The 24,677-nt window shown below is 42.1% G+C and overlaps 1 protein-coding gene across 8 annotated transcripts in view; it reads left to right on the plus strand.

Annotated features, from left to right (window-relative positions):
• LOC109891762 (tensin-2) overlaps positions 1 to 24,677 on the plus strand; it is a 75,252-nt gene that overhangs the window by 5,947 nt on the left and 44,628 nt on the right. For 7 of the 8 annotated variants that reach the window (XR_004210253.1, XR_004210252.1, XR_004210257.1 and 4 more), the window contains exons 2-3: positions 8,400 to 8,508; positions 8,589 to 8,626. Coding sequence is in view for 4 of the 8 variants with exons in the window: in XM_020484268.2 (XP_020339857.1) it covers positions 8,400 to 8,508; positions 8,589 to 8,626 (147 nt within the window). In the remaining 4 variants the exon portion in view is untranslated. Of the gene's footprint in view, positions 1 to 8,399; positions 8,509 to 8,588; positions 8,627 to 12,275; positions 12,490 to 24,677 lie in introns of those variants that run through there. The other variant, XM_020484274.2, reaches the window with a different exon arrangement.

The raw sequence follows: 24,677 nt of genomic DNA on the forward strand, positions 1-24,677 counted from the left end.
CAATCCTCTGGGGTTTGTTGTGGCCCTAAATCCACCTATGTCGGGAATAGATCTGAAAGAGGATGAGTAATGACAAGACTAATATTTGACACTGACGTTCAACAGACCATTCAACAGACATTCGCCAGACATTCGGCAAAAGCCATTTACAAATGTAAAAATCAATAACTAATTCATTGTTTGTCACAGAATCATCATACTAGGTATGATTTATTCTATACATTTTAGTATACTTTTTACAACCTTTGTTTTGAGTAAAAATTCTACTAGAAATACATAACGTCTGTAAAATGCCATTTAAAGATAGGTAAATCTATAACATTTTCACTGATTAGGACATTATCATCAAACTAGGTATTATTTATTCTATAAATGTCTAGTATACTTTTACAACCTTTGCTTTGACCAGAAATTCACGTTTTGATTTGATAGAAATACATAAAATCTAAAAATGTTGCATTGAAAGATGAAGAAATCAATAACTAATTCAGTGATTGTCGCAGAAAAAGTGAAAATATGCATTTTCAGTTCCACCTTTTAAAGTAGTTACAAGGCACAACAGTCATTGATTTCTACGTCTCTAATTTAAAAGCAAAGAGGCCCCTTCTAATAATTTTCTATTTTGGCTTTGTTGAAGTCCTTTGTCATCCCCAGACAAGCTGAATGGTACCATCTACTGAGGTAATAGATTCAACACTTACAGCCAAATGCTTAATACCCCGCGTATTCCCAGAACACATTCTGGAAAGTCTATAGATTCAGTGGTCCCTTTATTAGGTACAACCCCCTTTGCATCTGGAACAGCGTGAATTCAAAATTGTTGATGAAACTGGGAAAGGAGATCGACTGTTCAAGTTTTTAAGTCCAGTTGGAGTTTATTACAGTCGGTACAAGTTTTGGAACTTTTCTGAGTTAGAAAAGACCATCAGACTGCTGTCATTTTGCACATTCTAAAGTTCAAACAGTAACAGAATACCTGAATACTTCTCTGCATGCTTTAGTGTCTAGCAAGCCAAGACCACTGGACTTGGTGTATATAGGAGCAATGTATTTTTGTGAATAGGGTGGTGAACCTAATAAAGTGGCAACTGAGTGTAGATATCACAAACAACTCATTTTGAGCAGTGCCTGTCTATTATACGTTTGATCAATGGGTATAATGGTCAATCTGATCCCCAAGGTCCTCATAGGCTCACTTGGATATATAGAGTTGGAGGTAAATAACATTTAAAAAAATATGAAACTAGGACATTAAAACACTGGCAGAATTCTTTCATCCACATCCATTCACATCAAATATGTATTTTAAAGTATCAATACCCTTCTAAGACCACTGTCTTTCTGGACGTTTTAAAAGGTTTGTAAATAGTTATTTCTGCAAGGAATGTGAATTGAAAGGGATATGGTAATACCTATGTAGATGATGTAGTTTCTCCACTGGTATAATGTGTGGTAGTTGCACACCTCCCTGCTGAATTATGTAGAGCTGATTTGGGCCAGTTTATATATTTTTTAAATTATCTTTTGTGAAAAAAACAATTTTCACGTAGGCTTTGTGATAGCAGTTTAAGAGAGAAAGAGAGCAAATAGCATAGGGACAGCCTGGTGGAAGTCCTAGTGTTTAATGGTTAGTGCAAGTAGATTGCAGAGAGGTTCACATACAGTTCAGAGGCAAATCATAATGTATACATTTAGTCCAAAAACAAAACATGTACTTTTTTTTTGTTATCCACCCTCTGGTATCTTTCAATACCCATGCTAATATATACAGTATATATGTACACTACCGTTCAAAAGTTTGGGGTCACTTAGAAATGTCCTTGATTGAAAGAAAATATTTTTTTTGTCCATTTAAAATAACATCAAATTGATCATAACTACAGTTTAGACATTGTTAATGTTGTAAATGACTATTGTTGCTGGAAACGGCAGATTTCTTTTTAATGGAACATTTGCATAGGTGTACAGAGGCCCATTATCAGCAACCATCACTCCTGTGTTCCAATGGCATGTTGTTAGCTAATCCAAGTTTATCATTTTAAAAGGCTAATTGATCATTAAACACTTTTGCAATTATGTTAGCACAGCTGAAAAGTGTTGTTCTGATTAAAGAAGCAATACAACTGGCCTTCTTTAGACTAGTTGAGTATCTGGAGCATCAGCATTTGTGGGTTCAATTACAGGAAAGAGGAGTGGGAGGCCCCGGTGCACAACTGAGCAAGAAGATGAGTACATTTGAGTGTCTAGTTTGAGAAATAGACGCCTCACAAGTCCTCAACTGGCAGCTTCATTAAATAGTACCCGTAAAACACCTGTCTCAACTTCAACAGTGAAGAGGTGACTCCGGGATGCTGGCCTTCGAGGCAGAGTTGCAAAGAAAAAGCCATATCTCAGACTGGCCAATAAAAAGAAAAGATTAAGATGGGCAAAAGACCACAGACATGGCTTTTTCTTTGCAACTCTGCCTAGAAGGCCAGCATTCCGGAGTCGCATCTTCATTGTTAACATTGAGACGGGTGTTTTGCACGTACTATAGTAATTGTGCACCGGGGCCTCCCACTCCTTCTTTTCTGGTTAGGGCCAGTTTGCGCTGTTCTGTGAAGGGAGTAGTACACAGCATTGTACGAGATCTTCAGTTTCTTGGCAATTTCAGGCATGGAATAGCCTTCATTTCTCAGAACAAGGATAGACTGATGAGTTTCAGAAGAAAGGTATTTGTTTCTGGCCATTTTGAGCCTCTAATCGAACCCACAAATGCTGATGCTCCAGATCCTCAACTCGTCTAAAGAAGGCCAGTTTTATTGCTTCTTTAATCAGAACAGTTTTCAGCTGTGCTAACACAATTACAAAAGGGTTTTCTAATGATCAACTAGCCTTATAAAATGATAAACTTGGATTAGCTAACAACGTGCCATTCGAAAACAGGATTGGTTGTTGCTCATAATGGGCCTCCTGTATGCCTATGTAGATATCCCAATAAAAATCAGCTACAATAGTGATTTACAACAATGTCTACACTGTATTTCTGATCCATTTGATGTTATTATAATGGACACAAACGTTGCTTTTCTTTTTTTATTATTAAAAAACTGATATTTCGTGACCCCAAACCTTTGAATAGTAGTGTGTTATGGTTCACTCTTGAGTTTTCCTTATCTCCACTGTGGAATGTCCATGTTGATCCTCTTGGTTGTCTTGGTCCTCTTGATCCATCCACTTCTTTGTTAGTCAGGCCTGACCCCTTCATCCCGTAGTTTTTTCCTGTAATCTAATTTAATATGACTGAAGATGCAGACTTTTATGCCAGGCCCCTTCTAATAGGGTTTAACAGACTCGTTAGAACTTTGACCACATGCCCTCTATCAAATCAAAACTGGAACTTTTACTCAAAACAGAAGTTGTAAAAGTATGCTAGACATTTATATAAAAAATGATACCTAGTTTGAGGTTTCTGTGACAAACTGTGAATTAGTTATTGATTTATACCGCTTTAAATGGCATCTTATAGATTTGATGTATTTATATCAAATCCAATCTGTAATGTTTACTCAAAACAAAAATTATGCTAGACATTTATAGAATAAATCATAACCTAGCTTGATGATTCTGTCATAATCAGTGAAAACGTTAATGATTTTTACAATTTTAAATGGCATTTGGCAAAATGTCTGTTGAATGTCCAAATGTGTGAATATAAAACCGACTTTCCCGCTGTATATTTGATGTCATTAATGATATATGAATAATTGCACAGGTTCTAAAAGGTGACCAAATTGCGAGATGATTAAGGTAAGGACTGGTGTTGTAATCACCATCAGCCAACTATTATTTATCTCGACAATTTAATTGAAAAACGTGTACTTGGGTGTGGATGTCTGCAAAACACGTCACTAGTAAAAACTTCTGTGTTAGATTATTTATCTGGGTTTCAGTTTCTTATTACCTGCTTGCAAAAGCGAGTGAAGACAACATGACTCTAATTTCTACCGGTTTTCCTCATTATTGTACTCTTAACGGTTAACCTAATGCTCTTTAACAACCACAAACCTCGACTCCATTCAACATTTCTACTATACCATACTATACTAGACTATACTATAGGCTATCATACTTCAATATGAATTGTAGAATACTATACTACCAGTACAGTTGAAGTCGGAAGTTTACATACACTTAGGTTGGAATCATTAAAACTTGTTTTTCAACCACTCCACACATTTCTTGTTATTAACAAACTATAGATTTGGCAAGTCGGTTAGGACACCTACTTTGTGCATGACTCAAGTAATTTTTCCAACAATTGTTTACAGACAGATTATTTCACTTATAGCTCACTGTGTCACAATTCCAGTGGGTCAGAAGCTTACATACGCTAAGTTGACTGTGCCTTGAAACAGCTTGGAAAATTCCAGAAAATTATGTCATGGCTTTAGAAGCTTCTGATTGGGCTTATTGACATCCATTTGAGTCAATTGGAGGTGTACCTGTGGATATATTTCAAGGCCTACTTTCAAACTCAGTGCCTCTTTGCTTGACAACATTGGAAAATCAAAAGAAATCAGTCAAGACCTCAGGGAGAAAGTGTACACCTCCAAGTCTTGTTCATCTTTGGGAGCAATTTCCAAACGTCTGAAGGTACCACATTCATCTGTACAAACAATAGTACTCAAGTATAAACACCATGGGACCAGACACGTTCTGTCTCCTTCTATATCGACATAACCTGAAAGACCACTCAGCAAGGAAGAAGCCTCTGTTCCAAAACCGCCATTAAAAAAGCCAGACTACGGTTTGCAACTGCACATGGGGACAAAGATCGTTCTTTCTGGTCTGGCCATAATAACCATCGTTATGTTTGGAGGAAAAAGGGGGATGCTCGCAAGCCGAAGAACACCATCCCAACCGTGAAGCATGGGGGTGGCAGCATCATGTTGTGGGGGTGCTTTGCTGCAGGAGGGACTGGTGCACTTCACAAAATAGATGGCATCATGAGGTAGGAAAATTATGTGGATATATTGAAGCAACATCTCAAGACATCAGTCAGGAAGTTAAAGCTTGGTCGCAAATGGTTCTTCCAAATGGACAATGACCCCAAGCATACTTCCAAAGTTGTGGCGAAATGGCTTAAGGACAACAAAGTCAAGGTATTGGAGTGGCCATCACAAAGCCCTGACCTCAATCCTATAGAACATGTGTGTGCAGAACTGAAGAAGTGTGTGTGCGAGCAAGGAGACTCAGTTACACCAGCTCTGTCAGGAGGAATGGGCCAAAATTCACCCAGTTTATTGTGGGAAGCATGTGGAAGGCTACCCGAAACGTTTGACCCAAGGTGACCAATTTAAAGGCAATGCTGCCAAATACTAATTGAGTGTATGTAAACTTCTGACCCACTGGGAATGTGATGAAAGAAATAAAAGCTGAAATCAATCATTCTCTCTACTATTATTCTAACATTTCACATTCTTAAAATAAATTGGTGATCCTAACTGACCTAAAACAGGGAATTTTTACTAGGATTAAATATCAGGAATTGTGAAAAACTGAGTTTAAATGTATTTAGCTAAGGTGTAGTTAAACTTCTGACTTCAACTGTATATGCTATGATTGTGCAATATAATGTATATCATCCCACTTAACTTTGTCCAGTTTCACCCAACAGTTGATTTCATATGAGTTTGTGTCACTTGAGCTTCCTGGATGGCTTCCTAGATGTCTTATGTAATAGTAAAATTTTCCTTGGATGGAAAGTATTAGTTACAAAAGAAACAAGTTAAGTCACTGGTCTTTGCCAAGGGTGTAGGCGAGTTCACATTGTGTGTACACCACTCAAATTGTTTCTTCAGTGTTTCTTTTTCCAGATTCATCAGATAATTTCCCTTACCATTGACCATTCTTTTTAAAAGGATGGACACTGAATTGCTGAACTCAAATTGATTCTAGGAGGCAGCCCTAATCATGAGTTATATAACAGTATACCAGCCGATGGATCTAATAAAAGATGTATGCCTAGTATCTAACGAGAGACAGGGATGGGTGCGGAGCGAGGGAGGGAGTGAAAGACAGAGAGTGAGAAAAAGAGTGAAACTTACAGATTAGTCATCTCTCCCGGTAACAAACACAGTCATAATGGCAGATCCATCCATTCTGATGAGTCCAGTGGCAGTTTGTTATATTTGGGGTAACTTTGCATGTTTACTAGTCTGGACACATATATATACACACACACATCATTGTATGTGTTTTCACACTGTGCTCTGGCCATCTGAATGTCTGTAGGATGACCACTATGCTGTTGAACATGCTATTTTAACATCATTGCGTGTTAAAAACAAGCCAGGGGCAACTTCAGTGGTCTACATGAACTCTATTGATCTTGATAGAACACACACACACACATACTTTAAAGCAACCTTTTAAATCACAGCAAAGCTACATATGCTTCCTCTTAGAATGTGGGATGGAGGGAGAGGGAGGGACGGCCAACGGAGAGGTGTGTCGTGGGATGGATGGAGGGAGAGGGAGGGAGGGAGGGAGGGAAGGGCGGCCAACCAAAGAGGTGTGCCGTGTGATGGAGTGAGTGAATAAGTAAAGGTGATGGAGTGAGTGAAAAAATAAAGGTGTTTGTTACTGGAGTTGGTGTTAGTTGTTGACCCAGACCACACTTTCCCCCGATCCCTTCTGGGGAGGATAGATTAATGACTCAATGAGGTTCACGGGCAATCAGGTCACACCGCTTTCGGATGTTCTCAGACGTTTGCCATGCCTTTGTCCTCTGAGAGTGCATAAAAAGCATGGATTTTGAGTCAGTAGAAGATGTAGATTTTATAGTTACACCGTCACAGGGACTGTGCGTACATTTGTGTATGAATGTAGGTTTTGGTTTCTGTTGAAATATGTGTATACGTGTAACTGTGTTGCTTAAAATAAGTGTTGTATCTTGTAGGCAGGTGAGTCTGAATTCCGTGCTTGCATGTATGCATTTGAGCAACATTTTTGGGGTGTTCTAGTTAGTCTCTGGTGCCTGTTGACAGTGCCAACTGTCTAGCATAGGTTTCCACTGAAAGGGTGCCTGTACTGCACTGTGCCAGTCTAGGCAGCTGTGCAAACATCCACCTCTCTCCCTGTATTAAGGAGAATGGTAGTGGTGTCTCTCTCTCTAGTCTGAATCCCTCCATCCCTTCAACCTGTAACACAAAGAGTGAAGACAGACATATAGACACACACACATATATTCACCTCAAGCACGGGTGAGTACAGCAGCACACACCACCCTCACACTATCTATCAAACTATATATCATCAACGGGGCTGCCATGGAGACAATAACTTCAAATTCCTCAGCGTACACATCTCAGAGAAGCCAACCACACGGACACCGTAGTGAAGACCTCAGGATGCCGAAGAAATTCGGCTTGTCCCTGATGGCCCTCAATGTTCTACAGGAGCACCATCGAGAGCATACGGTCGAGCTGCATCACAGCCTGGTACGGCAACTCTGCCGAGGACCTCAAAGCTCTTCAGAGGGTGATATGTGCAGCGCGAACGCACCATTGGGTTCACACTGCCTGCCCTACAGGACACCTACAACACCAGGTGTCGCAGGAAGGCTAAGAAGATCATCAGGGACACCAGCCACCCGAGCCAAGAACTGTCCTCCCCGCTTCAATCACTCAGATGTGGGCAGTACAGGAGCATCATGGCAAAAAATTGAAAGACTGGCCAATAGTTTCTACCCTCAGACCATTGGGCTGCTGAATAGCCACCACTAGTCAGCTACCTGCTCCCCCTCCCCCTATGGACCCCCCCCCCCCCCACCTTACTATGGACGTTCTTTCTCCTGCTGCTCCCATTATGGACCCCCCCCCCCCCCCCCCCCCCCCCACACACAGACTTTTACTCTGCCCCATCCCAACGACATTCAGCACTTTTTGATGTTTATTTTTATTTTATTGAAATGTTTGTTTTTGCCACTCAATGGTCATGTGCCGCTCCCCCTATGGTCACCCCCCCCCCCCCCCCCCCCCTCTCAACAGTCTTTACTCTCCCTCCACACCAATGGACATGTATTTATTAATCACTCCCATCGCTGTTGTTATGAAAATAGTGCTATTTCTATTTCACTTTGTCCTGCTTAGATTTTCACTGTACCCTGCAATCACACCTACAACCCTGTATATGTGACTTAAGCACTTTGAATCACAGTCTCTATCTGTCACATTGTCCGTGACCGGACAGACTCTTCTGGATGTCAGTTTTGAGCACAAACATTCCCAGATGTTCTCAGTATACCAATGACCTTTGTACTATTACATTTGACACAGTTGGTATATTTGGGTGCAGAAATGCCAGCAGTCCATCTCATTGTGTGTCAAGCTATGCTACTCTGTGTTCTGTTACAGCTTGGTAAAGGAGCCGTGTACCATGCGTTCACAGAGAAGAGCTGTAGGAAGAAACGACCATGCGAAGTGTGTAGACAGACCATCAACATCCCTGGGGCATTCTGTAAGGGTGAGTACCGAGTGTAACACAATTTGTACACACAGACACACACAACCAACTCTCACACGGTCTCTTTGGTCTCATTGCAGAGTGCAAGACAGCCGTTCATAAAAAATGTGACGCCAAGGTAGGTCTTGATCCATCTTTAAAATAAAAATTGCTTGTCTAGAGTAAATCTTTTTTGTGTGGTCTACAAGGTTCACCATAGAAACCTCTAAAATGTTAACATTTTGAAGGGATTTTAGCCTGGTCCTAGATCTGTTTGCGCTGTCTCACCATCTACTATGGTTATTATCACCATAGAAATTGGCAAGGACTAGACAAACCTAGGACAAGGCTAGCATGGTCTAGATGTATCTATAAGAGGGAAGCTGTTAAAAACTACTGGCTATGTTTTTGAAGGATGCCAAGAAATGTTATTTCCTCTTGGCATGCTTCGTGAGCAAAGGGCATGTTGTGATACAGTACTGACTATTACATGCCAAGTGGCCCAAAATGACATTGGATTATGGGCTGAGGTTGCCAACAGTTCCTTCCGATTTACAGACTTCGTACACACACACACACACACCACTTAGAACTAAAATATCAGAGTGGGGCAGTGGTGAGTTGTTGACTGACTGGGTGGTCAGACAGTCAACACAAGCGTTCAGGTTCACTTGCAGCAGTCGGGTTAGATAGGACAAGAAAGCATAGGAAGGACAAATTACTGCTGGCTTCCGCTCTTTAATGAGACTACTTTATTGCCTGTCTCTCTTTGGCTTAGTAGTAGCTCACTAGGGGGGCTGGTTGGGATTACCAGGTAGTCCAATGCCAGAAAGGACGGTAAGATTTCTGACCACATGGGATTTGAAAGTTACACTCCGCATGATGACATTATCACACATACCTGGGCGACTTCCTGTTTACAGAAATCATCAACAGGATTGTATTAATTTGGCAAACGGGAGACAATGGACTTAAACAGGGAGTACTACAGGAACTTGTCCAGTAAGAAATGTAGTTTTCCGCCCTGAATAAAATTGGGAATTCAGATCGGCCAAGACTGCCACTATTGGCTTTTTCCCAGTGTGGGCAAGCCTCAAGCTGCGAGGAGGAGCACAAAGTGGGATGAGCATTAGTCAAAGTTGCCCTGCTTTGTATGATGTAATATTGTGGACTCTACCTTTTAACCACTTACTCTAACCATAACACTACCCTGAAATTGCCACCTAGCAACACCACCATGGCTTGGTATGACATTGAGGGACAAGAAGCACACTAAGCAGCAAGGTGACCATGCTAGAGAGAACAGGTGTGTGTCCGTCCCTCATCGTCTTGTCCCGGGTCCCCAGCTTATGCCACATTGTTTTGAAAATGCCCCTCTTCTCTAATTAGTTAAGACAGCCAGCACTCCTGCACAGGAACTAGTACAGCATCAAATCCCATTCTGTTGGCTTGCAACCTTGTATTTGACATGCTACCACATACCACCACATTTCACTCTCTCTCAGTCACACGCGCACAGACCGACACACGCACACGCACTCAAACATAATGGTGTGCCGCTCCCCGCACACAATTGTGTGCCTCTTCAAGCACGCACACACACACTCAAAATATAATGGCGTGTGACTCCACACCAGCTGTTGTCTAACTCACCATGCATTAAAAGAGGATTATATATTTTGGTACTCCTCCTCTGTGGTATTATAGTAACGGTAGCATGACCAAAAACAACAGCGGCTTGTGACACGGAGAGGAGTGGAGCGCGCATCACGGTGAGTAATGATCAATACGAAAAGGACACTAAGTAGGTAAATATAGAAATAACGGGCGTTCTCGGGATGCCGGTGAGGGAGCGATTGAAGGCCAGCGTAAATAAGTGTGTGGCAGCTGGAGACAGAGGGTGTGAGAGAGAGGGAGAGCGAGAGAGAATGATTTGACAGCTCCAATCTGGGAGTATACATAAATACATGAGGGACACGAGACAAGGCTACAAATGTTGTTTAAAAGCTTCACAGCACGCTATCTCTCTGCTCCTCTCTCTCCTCTCTCACCATTGCTCTCTGTACCTGTCAATAAACATTGTTTTTATAGGCATGACTGAATGTAGTGGTACCCTACCTATGGGAGACACAGTTATTATGATCATGCTAGTTAAATGATTATTTATTTGTATTTTTACTTCCACTGGTCCTGGGGCCATTGGTAAGGTAAATGGCATCATGAACTTTACCAAGTACCAGGGGATTTCAGCCAAAAACCTGGTTGCCTCTGTCAGGAGGCTGAGGGAATCTTCCAGCAAGACAGTAACCCCAAAATCCACAAAGAAATGTCTCCGGACATGAACCCCATTGAAAAACTGTGGTTTGAATTGAAGAGGCACAGATGATGGATATCAAGGATCTGGAAAGATTGTATAAGGAAATGGTGTAAGGTCCATCCTAATTTGTTGTCCAATCTCATAAAACCTTTTAGGAGTGGCTAATGGTGTGGTTTTAGAGGCCCTCCTCTTGGCCTCGGGGACAACATTTTGCTGTTTTAAAGTTAATTTCCCCAAATTCTACACATTTTGCCATTGGGCTGAGAGAAAAATTAGCTAATTTCCTTCAATTGTTTTTATGCTATCTGACTGACTCAAACATAAAATCATTGGGGGTGATTATTCTCAAGGATGATCTTATTTCAATATATTTTGCCCCACTATTTTATACATACTTTATATCTGGTTTAAGTTTGCACCAAGAATGTTTTACCATCCCGAAGATTATTAATGTTGTGGTGGCCACGATTTAGTAGCTAAATGCATATAGCAAAAAAGACTCATCTTTATCAAGGGATCCAATAATTCCAGACCCCACTGTAGATATTAAACAGTGTTGGGCTCAGATTGCTGCCCTGAGTGACCCCCTTGCCACTGTGTGAAAAGAAAAAAACATTTGAACACAACATTTATTTTCAGTGTTGTGTTATGATTTAATAACCTCACAGGTTCTTCCTCCAATTCCACTTTGGATGAGTTTGAGGAAGAGTCCTTTATGCTGGATGGAATTTAATGCCTTTTTAAAGTCAATAAAGCAGGCAAATATTTTACCCTTTGTGGACTGATAAACATATTTTTTAATAAGGGTGTAGATGTTGTCAGGTGTTTTGTTTTGGTAAGAAGCCAATTTGACATGCACTTAAAACACTTTTTTTGTGAGGAAGGTCTGTATTCTCATATTTATTATGCTGCAGAAAACCTTCCCTAGATTACTGGTCTTGCAGATACTGCAATAATTATTAGGGTAGAATTGGTCTACTTTTCAATGTGTGTGTTATGCCTTTATTCTATATTTCTGGAAAGTATCCTACATTCAACACTGGGTTGAAGAGCTTGAGCATGGCTTCCTGCAGCTTTTCTTCATCTTATTGCAGATGGTGTCTGGCCCACAGGCTTTACCACACTTTGGCGTTCTCTTTCAGCTCTGTTATTGTGATGGGTATGTCTAATGGGTTTTGTTGGTCTTTTTAATTGTTTCATTTTTTAAAATTGATCAACTAATTTGATCTGAGTCTCGTTACATTTCGGCCATTCTGGATTTTCGTATCGGTTTCAAAGTAGTTTTTCCAGATGTTGCCATTTCGAATGGGGATGTTTTTCTGATGTGAGGAATTAAGCTCTCCCTCTCTCTCTCTCGGGCTCTCTCTCATCAACTCTGCCTCTTCATCTCTCCCTCCCTCTATCAGTGTCTCGTCCCAGGGCAGTGAAGAGAGTGTCAGAAACCAGAGCCCTTTGACTCTGGACTGGTGCCCAGGGTGTGTCTGTGTGTGTGGGTGTACTGTCACAGCTGGACTGTGTGTGTGTTAAAGAGGGAGGTAGAAAAGTACGGTATCGCGTGTGTTGCAGTCAGAGAGAGAGGGATAGAGAGAAAGCAGGACTGTATCACCATCTCTCTACAGAGAGGCTTGTCGGTGACAGAGGTTGAAGAGAAAGAGCGAGGGGGAACTGAAGCGCCTTGCTGAAAGGTAAAACTAAAACTATTTCAGTGGTATAGAGTAGTCTGGAGTTTATAGTGGGCACTGAAGGGAAAGATTATACTCTGAGTCTTCCCCTCTCTGTGTTTGTTGTTGATAGAGCAGTAGATTGATATTGAACCCTTAGCTATTCGATATGAAGGCTGGCAGACATGACTAGAAGAGAGTATGGACTATTGAGTATATAGATTGAGCATTGCTGTACATCACACAGCAAAACTGGGAACGGGAGGAAGCGCACCTCAGATGTGTGTGTGGAAGGTTCTGTTTGAGAGGACACAGAAGAACAGAATGGCTGGGAAACAGTCAGCTGCCCTAACATCTGTGAACCAACTGCTTCTGGTCATGCGAGCTACAGATTATCATGATGCACACACTTTGTCAGCTGTTCAAATAATGCACTGCTCTGTTGACAAATGAATTGAGATAGAGATTACAGTGATATGTTACTCTATTATGTGATAATGGATGGATGGATTTTTCAGGGGGGGTTTATAGAAGAGTCAAAAACATCACCTAGTTTTGGAGTTGGTTCCATTTTTCATAGTTAAGTACTTTGTGCACTATGAATGTGGATTTCACCGTGCAATGACCTGCTTTCTACATGTATTATACAACATATTTTGATGTATTATTTAAGAAAAATACCAGGGCGACAATATAAGTAGTAGCAGAGTGTCTTGGTTGGGGTGAAATTCGCTCATGTGGAATACTGTACCTTGGGCAGCATGTCAAAGACACAGACGTGAGTGGATGTTATTGCGACCACTACAAGCGACACATCCTGTCCCTTGATTGCAAGCTCGAAGTGTATTTAAGGTTATATCGATTACGAGACAGAAATAGTTCTGTCAATACAGATACAGCTCTCTAGTGCTCGAGCTCAATAGCAGAGGAGGTGAAGTGGATTGGTTTCATTTGAAAGGACAAATGTCACGGTGTTGAGCTTATTTGTAACAGTGCGGAGTCGTCACCGTCACAGAATTGTCACTGTCGTCTCTGCCACCGTTCCAGCTGCAGCCGCTGCGTGTACGCCTTAGGGTGTACACTGTGGTGGATGCTGCATGCACCATAGTGGGTTAATGGCTTAAGCTCTCTACCCGCTGAGTACGGAAGCAATAAAGGCAGAATGTGTGCATGCGCCGCGCGCACACACAAGTATGTGTGTTATATATTTACCTAGTGTTTTTTTCATATCCTGTGTAGCTGAGCTGGAAGATACAGACAACAATAGCTATCTAATGTTACAGGGATGGTAGGGTTTTTATTTTCTGTGCTGTGGCCATGTCAGTGCCTCTGGTAGCACTGAGGCTTATGGGGTTTTGTAGGGTTTCATTCATTTCCATGAATCCTGCATAGTAGCTTTTTTGCCTGTGAAGTTGACTACGCGAGTTATGGGAATATCCAGAAGCATAAAAGGGTTAAAGAGTGACACGTTTGTATGCAACGGACATGACATAGCACGGTCTGCACACTTTGTCATAGCCGTTACGAGAAAGGCAAGTGGAGATCGGAGTTGACGGATGAACAAACAAACAAATGACCCGATGAGCGCTCAGAGCGGGGATCTAAAATGAGGAGATCTATCAAAATAGCTTGCGAAATCTGTCTGCTCTCGATGGTTGGACGGACATTATCAGCTGTTGATTTCCCCCCCCCCCCCCCCCCAGTGCTCACTCGCTGTCTCGCTCTTTCTCTCTCCCCCTCTCATTTTCTCTCTCATTATTTCTCTCTGGCTAGACCCGGAGGTCTCCCCTCTACTTTTACCCAATCTTGCTCTCTTGCCTTCTCCCCCAAGCTTTCTCTCCCTCCCAGCTCTGTTTGCCCAGTTCCCTCTCCAATCTCTCTCCTCCCCCATGCCTCTTAATACCCCCCGACCTCTTGTGCATTATCTTAATCTCTGTCTTTTGTCATCTCATTATAGTAGTGTTTATTTGGGGCAAGGGTTGTGGGGGTAGGGGTACATGCCGGGCAAGACTGTGGTTAGTCTAAATTTTACTGCATAAGATCCTACGGGACAGGCGGACAGACAGACAGACAGGCAGACAGACAGACAGGCGAAGATTAATACTTACTTAGCCACAGCAACACAGCTCCTAAATCTAGCCTGTGTTCTTGATGAAATGTTGGCGTTGTCTGAAACCAAAGTCTCTAACTCGTTAAGCCATTGGTTAGAGAAGTGAAGATGCTTGAGAGGGTTACCAAGTGTCATTTTTCTGAACTGCTGTCATAAAGAATATTCTCAGCTCAATATTCTCAGGGTTTTGGCTGGTTACTCACTTCTTCCTCCTCTCTCTTCCCTCTCTCTTTTTACCTTGGCAACTGGAAGTTGTGTCGTTTCTGTCTTGGATGACAGTCAGAGTGTAACCTCTGACTCAAACAGTCAGAATTAGTTTTCTCCCACTGAATTCCCAGCCACTTTCTTGATTTTGCCCTTCGCCCTCCTGCTACTGAGAGACCTGATCCAAAAAAAGCACCACATAAAGTCACAGCCAATGACCATTATGAAAAACCCAATAGTCCATTTACCAAAAAAAAAGGGTCACTCAAATGTGACAGTGGAAATTCCTCCCTGACAGCCAAGGCATCTGGATCTGGGGGTAACAGTTCCTCTAGAGCTCAGGAAGGCAGTAGCAATTAGCCATCCCCTACATCTAGTTAGTTTGAAGCTTGGTGTCAATTCGAGCAACATGGCATTATCCTGAAAATGTCAGCGGTCTTACAGTGCATTCGGAAAGTATTCAGACCCCATCACTTTTTCACATTACAGCCTTACATACGGACCACACTGCTCGCGTTGCAAAATAAATGTACACATACATGTTATTCAATCATTGCACCCACACTGCTCGCGCGCGTCAACGAGCGTCTGCGTAGCCAGGCACTAAAATAGAACTTGGTTCTCTTTGTGACGCTCGACACGCTGTAAGTCCTGCCTCTCCCATCTCCTCATTGGTTTTTAGGAGCATATACCCATGTGGGTGATTGAAATGATGACACCTCAACTGTGGGGCTCTATAGGCTAGGATATTGAGATGAGTGAGCAGCACTTTGCTCTCATACAATCACACACACACGTGCACAGGTTTGCTTCACGCTGTTCACAGCGTGGTAGCCAGTGCACCAGGGCCTGGCGCTTCACCACTCTTAGTTGTTGTGGAAATTTACCCACTATGTCTAGTTTGGCTATAACACAGAACATATGTTTTGTGACAACTGCACTGTGATTGAAATTTTGTGGGGGATTACATTTTTTACTTAATTGTTAAGAATCTAAAAAAATATATATATTTTAACGTTCACACCCCTAATCTCTACCATCACTTTTATAATGGCATTTTGGCTCATGGTTAGTTGATGTCTCTCAGTAGAACACACAGTAATGTAAATGATGAAATATATGTTTTTTAATCTCTCATTCTATTACATTTCCATTAATCTCAGTGTTTCATTTCTCTCTTATACAGTGGGGCAAAAAAGTATTTAGTCAGCCACCAATTGTGCAAGTTCTCCCACTTAAAAAGATGAGAGAGGCCTGTAATTTTCATCATAGGTACACTTCAACTATGACAGACAAAACGACCAAAAGAAATCCAGAAAATCACATTGTAGGATTTTTTATTAATTAATTTGCAAATAATGGTGGAAAATAAGTATTTGGTCAATAACAAAAGTTTATCTCAATACTTTGTTATATACCCTTTGTTGGCAATGGCAGAGGTCAAGAGGTCAGAGGTCAAAACCAAGTCTTCACAAGGTATTTTGGCCCATTCCTTCATGCAGATCTCCTCTAGAGCAGTGATGTTTTGGGGCTGTTGCTGGGCAACACGGACTTTCAACTCCCTCCAAAGATTTTCAATGGGGTTGAGATCTGGAGACTGGCTAGGCCATTCCAGGACCTTGAAATGCTTCTTGCGAAGCCACTCCTTCATTGCCCGGGCGGTGTGTTTGGGATCATTGTCATGCTGAAAGACCCAGCCACGTTTCATCTTCAATGCCCTTGCTGATGGTAGGCTTTGTTACTTTGGTCCCAGCTCTCTGCAGGTCATTCACTAGGTCCCCCCGTGTGGTTCTGGGATTTTTGCTCACCGTTCTTGTGATCATTTTGACCCCACGGGGTGAGATCTTGTGTGGAGCCCCAGATCGAGGGAGATTATCAGTGGCCTTGTATGTCTTCCATTTCCTAATAATTGCTCCCACAGTTGATTTCTTCAAACCAAGCTGCTTACCTATTGCAGATTCAGTCTTCCCAGCCTGGTGCAGGTCTACAATTTTGTTTCTGGTGTCCTTCGACAGCTCTTTGGTCTTGGCCATAGTGGAGTTTGGAGTGTGACTGTTTGAGGTTGTGGACAGGTGTCTTTTATACTGATAACAAGTTCAAACAGGTGCCATTAATACAGGTAACAAGTGGAGGACAGAGGAGCCTCTTAAAGAAGTTGTTACAGGTCTGTGAGAGCCAGAAATCTTGCTTGTTTGTAGGTGACCAAATACCTATTTTTCCACCATAATTTGCAAATAAATTCATTTTTTTATTTATTTTGTCTGTCATAGTTGAAGTGTACCTATGATGAAAATTACAGGCCTCTCTCATCTTTTTAAGTGGGAGTACTTGCACAATTGGTGGCTGACTAAATACTTTTTTACCCCATTGTATCATGACCCCCACACACCCTCTCTTCCCTTTTTTTCTCTCGTCTTTGACTTTCTCACTTTCCCGACCTATCGCTCTCATCTTCCGTTCATCTCTGTTTCTCTCTTTTCATCCTGGAGAAGTGGAGTTGGTGAAGTGCTGTGGCTAGGGCTGTTAGTGTCTAATGATGGTGTTTGAAAGAGCTGCAGCGGCTCCCTCAGCCCAGCAGTAAACAATCAGGCACAGTCCTCTCTCCTCTCTCTCTGGCTGCCGTTTTACGATCCCGTAACCTATTGTGTATTTTTCTTTGCGTTATTTTGTACATAATGTTTCTACCGCCATGTCTTATGACCGAAAAGAGCTTCTAGATATTAGGACAGAGATTACTCACCCCATACTGGAGGAATACTTTTTCTTCAACTAGTCGGATGGGAAGGATTTACTTCAGACGCCCGACAAGGCCCTCATCCCCATAATTCGCAGGAGAAAGAGACTGAGGTATCGTGGACGAAGATCCGGGTGCCTTGTTAGGATCCGTCGCGGGGAGGTTAATCTACCTTTACCATCAGTCCTGTTCGCCAACGTACAATCAACCGATAATAAAACGGTTGATTATGATCACAAACAAAAACTAAAGCAGGAAGCACCAGTGACTCGGTCAGTAAGAAAGTGGTCAGATGAAGCAGATGCTAAGCTACAGGACTGTTTTGCTAGCACAGACTGGAATATGTTCCGGGATTCTTCTGATGACATTGAGGAGTACACCACATCAGAAGTTTACATACACTCAATTAGTATTTGGTAGCATTGCCTTTAAATTGTTTAACTTGGGTCAAACATTTTGGGTAGCCCTCCACAATCTTCCCACAATAAGTTGGGTGAATTTTGGCCTGTTCCTCCTGACAGAACTGGTGTAACGGAGTCTGGTTGGGTAGCCTACTTGCTCGCACTCGCTTTCTCAGTTCTGCCCAAAAGTTTTCTATAGGATTGAGGTCAGGGCTTTGTGATGGCCACTCCGATACCTTGACTTTGTTGTCCTTAAGCCATTTTGCCACAACTTTGGAAGTATGCTTGGGGTCATTGTCCATTTGGAAGACCCATTTGCAACCAAGCTTTAACTTCCTGACTGATGTCCTGATGTCTTGGAACCAGACTTGTGGGGTCTACACTTTTTTTTCTGAGGTCTTGGCTGATTTCTTTTGATTTTCCCATGATGTCAAGTAAAGAGGCACTGAGTTTGAAGGTAGGCCTTGAAATACATTCACAGGAACACCTCCAATTGACTCAAATGATGTCAATTAGCCTATCAGAAGCTTCTAAAGCCATGGCATCATTTTCTTGAATTTTCCAAGCCGTTTAAAGGCACAGTCTACTTAGCATATGTAAAATTCTGACCCACTGGAATAGTGATTATAGTGACATAAGTGAAATAATCTGTAAACAATTGTTTTACCTGTCATGCACAAAGTACAGTGGGCTCTAAAATTACTGGCACCCCTGACTGGCAATGCACAAACAATACTTAAAAATATATAAACAATATAATTATGGAGATAAACTCAAAATACCAACATGTGAAAAATACCTTTTACTTTATTAATGTTTAAATGGAACCCAACAAAATAATTTATTGATTTAATTAAAAATCTATGTCCTCCATATCAAGGTTTCACAATTAATGGCATCCTTAAATATTATTGTAAATAACATTTACCAAAATTAAACTAGGAATTAAATTCCACTTAAGTTTATCTAAATGTTAAGGAACTATATTGAGCCATTACATCATTTCCTTTTCCACTAGGGTATAAAAATGAGGTAACACGAATGCAATATCCCTTTGTCATCCAACACCATGAAGAAAAGAAAATAACTGGCAATTCAGAAGGGACAGATGTTCGTAACCCTTCATAAATCTGGTAATGGCTACAAGAAGATCCACAAACGATTGCACTGTCAGGGCAAATATAAATAAATTCAAAAGATCTGGAACAGTTGAAAACCTCACAGGTAGAGGACGCAAATGCATTTTGCCCCCCAGGATAGGGAGGAGGATGGTGAGAAGCAACAAAATCCACAAGAATCACTGTGAAAGAATTCCAGGCCTTGGTGGCGTCTTAGGGTCACCAGGTTTAAAAAAGCACCATCAGACGCCACCTCCACAACCACAGGCTCTTTGGAAGGGTTGCCAAAAGAAAGCCCTTAATGGACGCAAGCGCTTGGAGTTTGCCAAATGTAATTTAAATTATGATTGGAAGAAGGTGCTCTGGTCAGAGGAGACCAAAATTGAACGATACAGCATCGGCATGTTTGGCATCGAAACAGATGCATACAAGGACAGGCACCTCATACTCACGGTGAAATATGGTGGTGGGTCAGTGATGTGTTGGGGCTGATTTAATTCCAGAGGTCCAGAGGCACTAGTTAAGATTGATGGTGTAAAGAATTCCACCAAGTACCAGGCAATTTTGGCTGACAATCTGGTTGCCTCTGCCAGAAGGCTGGGACTTGGCCATATGTGGACTTTCCAACAAGACAATGACCAAAAACATACCTCAAGATCCACACAGAAATGGTTCTGTGACAACAAAACCAATCTTCTGCCATGGCCATCTCAGTCGCCGGACCTAAATCCAATCAAAAACCTGTGGGCTGAGTTGAAGAGGGAAGTTGATAAGCGCAATCCCAAGAATGTGAAGGATCTTGAAAGGATCTGCATAGAGGAATGGTCCAAAATCCCACCAAATGTGTTCCTTAACCTTGTCAAACATTACAGGAAAAGACTCCATGCTGTTATCCTTGCCAGAGGTGGTGGCACCAAGTACTAAATGAGGAGTGCCTATAATTATGAAACTTGATTTTGGTGAAATGTATTTTGTATTAAATAATTGTATGATTTTGGCGGGTTCCATTGAAACATTAATAAAGTACAGTATTTCTCACATGTTGGTATTTTGAATTTATCTCTATAAATATATTGTTGATAATTTTTTTCAAGTATTTGTGTATTGCCAGTAATTTTGGAGCCCACTGTACATGTCCTAACCGACTTTCCACAACTAACGTATGTTAACAAGAGATTTGTGGAGTGGTTGAAAAAGTAGTTTTAATGACTCCAACCTAAGTGTATGTAAACTTCTGACTTTAACTGTACAAACCCCAACCAGAAGCCATGGATTACAGGCAACATCCACACTCAGCTAAAGGGTAGAGCTTCTACTTTCAAGGAGTGGGACTCTAACCCGGAAGCTCATATGAAATCCTGCTATGCCCTCTGGCGAACCATCAAACAGGCAAAGCGTCAATACTGAACTAAGATTGAATCGTACTACACCGGCTCTGACGCTCGTCAGATGTGGCAGGGCTTGCAAACTACTATATGACTTCATGACTACAAAGGGAAGCACAGCCGAGAGCTGCCCAGTGACACAAGCCTACCAGACGAGCTAAATGACTTCTATGCTCGCTTCGAGACAAGTAACACTGAAGCGTGCATGAGAGCATCAGCTGTTCCAGACGACTGTGTGATCACGCTCTCCGGTGCCGATGCTAGTAAGACCTTTATACAGGTCAAAATTAACAAGGCCTCAGGGCCAGACAGATTACCAAGACATGTACTCCTCGCATGCGCTGACCAACTGGCAAGTATCTTCACTCACATTTTCAACCTGTCCGAGTCTGTAACACCAACATGTTCCAAGCAGACCACTATAGTCCCTGTGCCCAAGAACAATAAGGTAGCACTCACATCTGTAGCCATGAAGTGCTTTGAAAGGCTGGTCATGGCTCACATCAACATCACTACCCTAGACCCACTCTAATACCGCCCCAACAGATCCACAGATGATGCAATCTCTAATGCACTCCACACTGTCCTTTAACACCTGGACAAAAGGAACACCTATGTGAGAATGCCATTCATTGACTAAAGCTCAGCATTCAACACCATAGTGTCCTCAAAGCTCATCACTAAGCTAAGGACCCTGGGACTAAACACCTCCCTCTGCAACTGGATGCTGGAATTCCTGACGGGAAGCCCCCAGGTGGTAAGGGTAGGTAACAACACATCCGCCACGCTGATCCTCAACACGGGGGCCCCTCAGGGGCGCGTGCTCAGTCCCCTCCTGTACTCCCTGTTCACTCATGACTACATGGCCAGGCACGACTCCAACACCGTCATTAAGTTTGCCGATGACACAACAGTGGTAGGCCTGATCACCGACAATGACAGGACAGCCTATAGGGAGGAAGTCAGATCAAGACAAAGGAGATGATTGTGGACTACAGGAAAAGGAGGACCGAGCACGCCCCCATTCTCATCGACGAGGCTGTGGAGGAACAGGTTAAGAGCTTTAAGTTCCTAGGTGTCCACATCATGCGGTACCGGAGCGCCAAGTCTAGGTCCAAGAGGGTTCTAAACAGCTTCTACCCCCAAGCCATAGACTCCTGAACTTCTTATCCAATGGCTACCCAGACTATTTGCATTGCCCCCCCCCCCCCCCGTATTTACGCTGTTGCTATGCTCTGTTTATTATCTATGCAAAGTCACTTTAATAACTCTACCTACATGTACATATTACCTCAGTTCCCTCGACTAACCAGTGCCCCTGCACATTGACTCTGGACTGGTACTCCCTGTATATAGCTTAACTATTTTTTATTTTACAGCTGCTCTTTAATTATTTGTTTTATTTCTTCTTTTTTTTGGTATTTTTTCTTAACTGCATTGTTGGTTAAGGGCTTGTATGTAAGCATTTCACTAAGGTCTACACCTGTTTTATTCGGTAGCATGTGACAAATAACATTTTACATTTATTTTAAGTTTTGGGTATGCTTGTAATTATTAAAGACTGGGGAGTTTTTCAGTGTACAAAAAGAAACAGGATGGAGCTAAGCACAGGCAAAATCCTAGAGGAAAACGTGGTTGTCTGCTTTCCACCAGACACTGGGAGATGAATTCAGCTTTCAACAGGACAATAACCTAAAACACAGTCCAAATCAACCTTGGAGTTGCTTATCAAGAAGACAGTGAATGTACCTGAGTGGCCGAGTTAGTTTGACTAAAATCTACTTGAAAGTCTATGGCAAGACCTGAAAGTGGTTGTCTAACAATGATCCAACAACCAATTTGACAACCAACCTGGGTGTGAAAAGCTCTTAGACTTATCCAGAAAGACTCACAGCTGTAATTGCTGCCAAAGGTACTTCTACAAAGTATTAACTCAGGAATGTGAATACTTCCGTAAATACATTTCATTTTCAATAAATGTGCAAAATATTAAAACATGTTTTCACTTTGCCCTTATGGGGTATTGTGTGTAGATGGGTGAGAAAAATCATCAATTTTGAATTCAGACTGTTACACAACAAAATGTGAAAACGTCAAGGAGTAAGAATACTTTCTGAAGGCAGTGTATAATGGATCAAATATGTTTTCCCCTCATCATTCTATAGACAATACCCCATAATGACAAAACCAAAAATGGTTATTAAAAAGAAAAAGCTGAAATATTACATTTACAAAAGTATTCAGACCTTTTACGCAGTACTTTGTTGAAGCACCTTTGGCAGCGATTACAGCCTCGAAGTCTTCTTGGATATGACACTACAAGCTTGGCACACCTGTATTTGGGGAGTTTCTCCCATTCTTCTCTGCAGATCTTCTCAAGTTCCCAAGTGGCACAGCAGTCTAAACCACTGCATCTCAGTGCAAGATTCATCACTACAGTCCTTGGTTCGAATCCAGGCTGTATCACATCCGGCCGTGATTGGGAGTCCCATAGGGGGGCACACAATTGGCCCAGCGTTGTCGGAGTTTGGCTGGGGTAGGCCGTCATTGTAAATAAGAATGTGTTCTTAATTTACTTGCCTAGTTAAATAAAGATTAAATACATTTAAAAAATCCTCTGACAGGTTGGATGTGGAGTGTTGCTGCACAGCTTTTTTCAAGTCTCTCCAGAGATGTTCGATCGGGATCAAGTCCGGACATTCATAGACTTGTCCCAAAGGCACTGCTGCGTTGTCTTGGCTGTGTGCTTAGGGTCGTTGTCCTGTTGGGAGGTGAACCTTCGCCCCGGTTTGAGGTCCTGAGCACTCTGGAGCAGGTTTTCATCAAGGATCTCTCTGTACTTTGCTCTGTTCATCTTTCCCTCGATCCTGACAAGTCTCCCAGTTCCTGCCTCTGAAAAACATCCACACAGCATGATGCTGCTACCCATGCTTCACTGTAGGGATGGTGAAAGGTTTCCTCCAGACATGACACTTGGCATTCAGGCCAAACAGTTCAATCTTGGTTTCATCAGAACAGAGAATGTTTCTTATGGTCAGAGTTTTTAGGTGCCGTTTTGGCAAACTCCAAGCAGGCTGTCCTGTGCCTTTTACTGAGGAGAGCCTTCTGTCTGGTCACTCTACGATACAGGCCTAATTGGTGGAGTGCTGCAGATATGGTTGTCCTTCTGGAAGGTTTTCCCATCTCCACATAGGAACTCTGGAGCTCTGTCAGAGTGACCATCAGGTTCTTGGTCACCTCCCTGACCAAGGCCCTTCTACCCTGATTGCTCAGTTTGGCCGGGCGGCCAGCTCTAGAAAGATACTTGGTGTTTCCAAACTTCTTCCAGTTAAGAATGATGGAGGCCACTGTGTTCTTGGGGACCGTCAATGCTGCAGAAATGTTTTGGTACCCTTCCCCAGATATGTGCCTCGACACAATCCTGTCTTGGAGCGCTATGGACAAATCAAATTTTATTGGTCACAAACACATATTTAGCAGATGTTATTGCGGGTGTAGCAAAATGCTTATGTTCCTAGCTCCAATAGTGCATTACTATCTAACAATTAACAACAATACATCTAAAATAAATCTATAAAGATTAGATTGTGCAATGTCGTAGTGGCATTGACTAAAATACAGTTGATTAGAATACAGTATATACATATGAGATGAGTAAAGCAGTATGTAAACAATATTTATACATTGTTAAAGTGACTAGTGTTCCATTATTCAAGTGGCCAGTGATTCCAAGTCTAGGTATATAGCGCAGCAGCCTCTATTGTGCTGCCATATATTGCTACCCGGGTGGAAGGCCTTCCTGTGACATCCGGTGCTGTAGGTGTCCTGGAGGGTAGGTAGTTTGCACCCGGTGATGCGTTGGGCAGACCGCACCACCCTCTGGAGAGCCCTGCAGTTGCGAGCTGTGCAGTTGCAGTGCCAGGCTGTGATGCAGCCCTATAGTATAGGGTTGAAGTGCTCTGATGTGCACTGTCAACTGTGGGACCTTATATAGACAAGTTTGTGCCTTTCCAAATCATGATGTCCAATCAATTGAATTTACCACAGGTGGACTCCAAGTTGTAGAAACATCTCAAGGATGATCAAATTTCGAGTTTCATAGCAAAGGGTCTAAATACAAAAATGTCGAAACCTGTTTTCGCTTTGTCATTATGAGGTAATGTGTGATTGATGAGGGGAAAAAAACTATATATATATATAAAATCTATCTCCATAACCTCTATTGTGTTCTCTCTCTCTCTCTACCTTCCCCTCCATCCC

This window comes from Oncorhynchus kisutch, linkage group LG1 (genome assembly GCF_002021735.2).
Source record: "Oncorhynchus kisutch isolate 150728-3 linkage group LG1, Okis_V2, whole genome shotgun sequence".
NCBI lineage: Eukaryota > Metazoa > Chordata > Actinopteri > Salmoniformes > Salmonidae > Oncorhynchus > Oncorhynchus kisutch.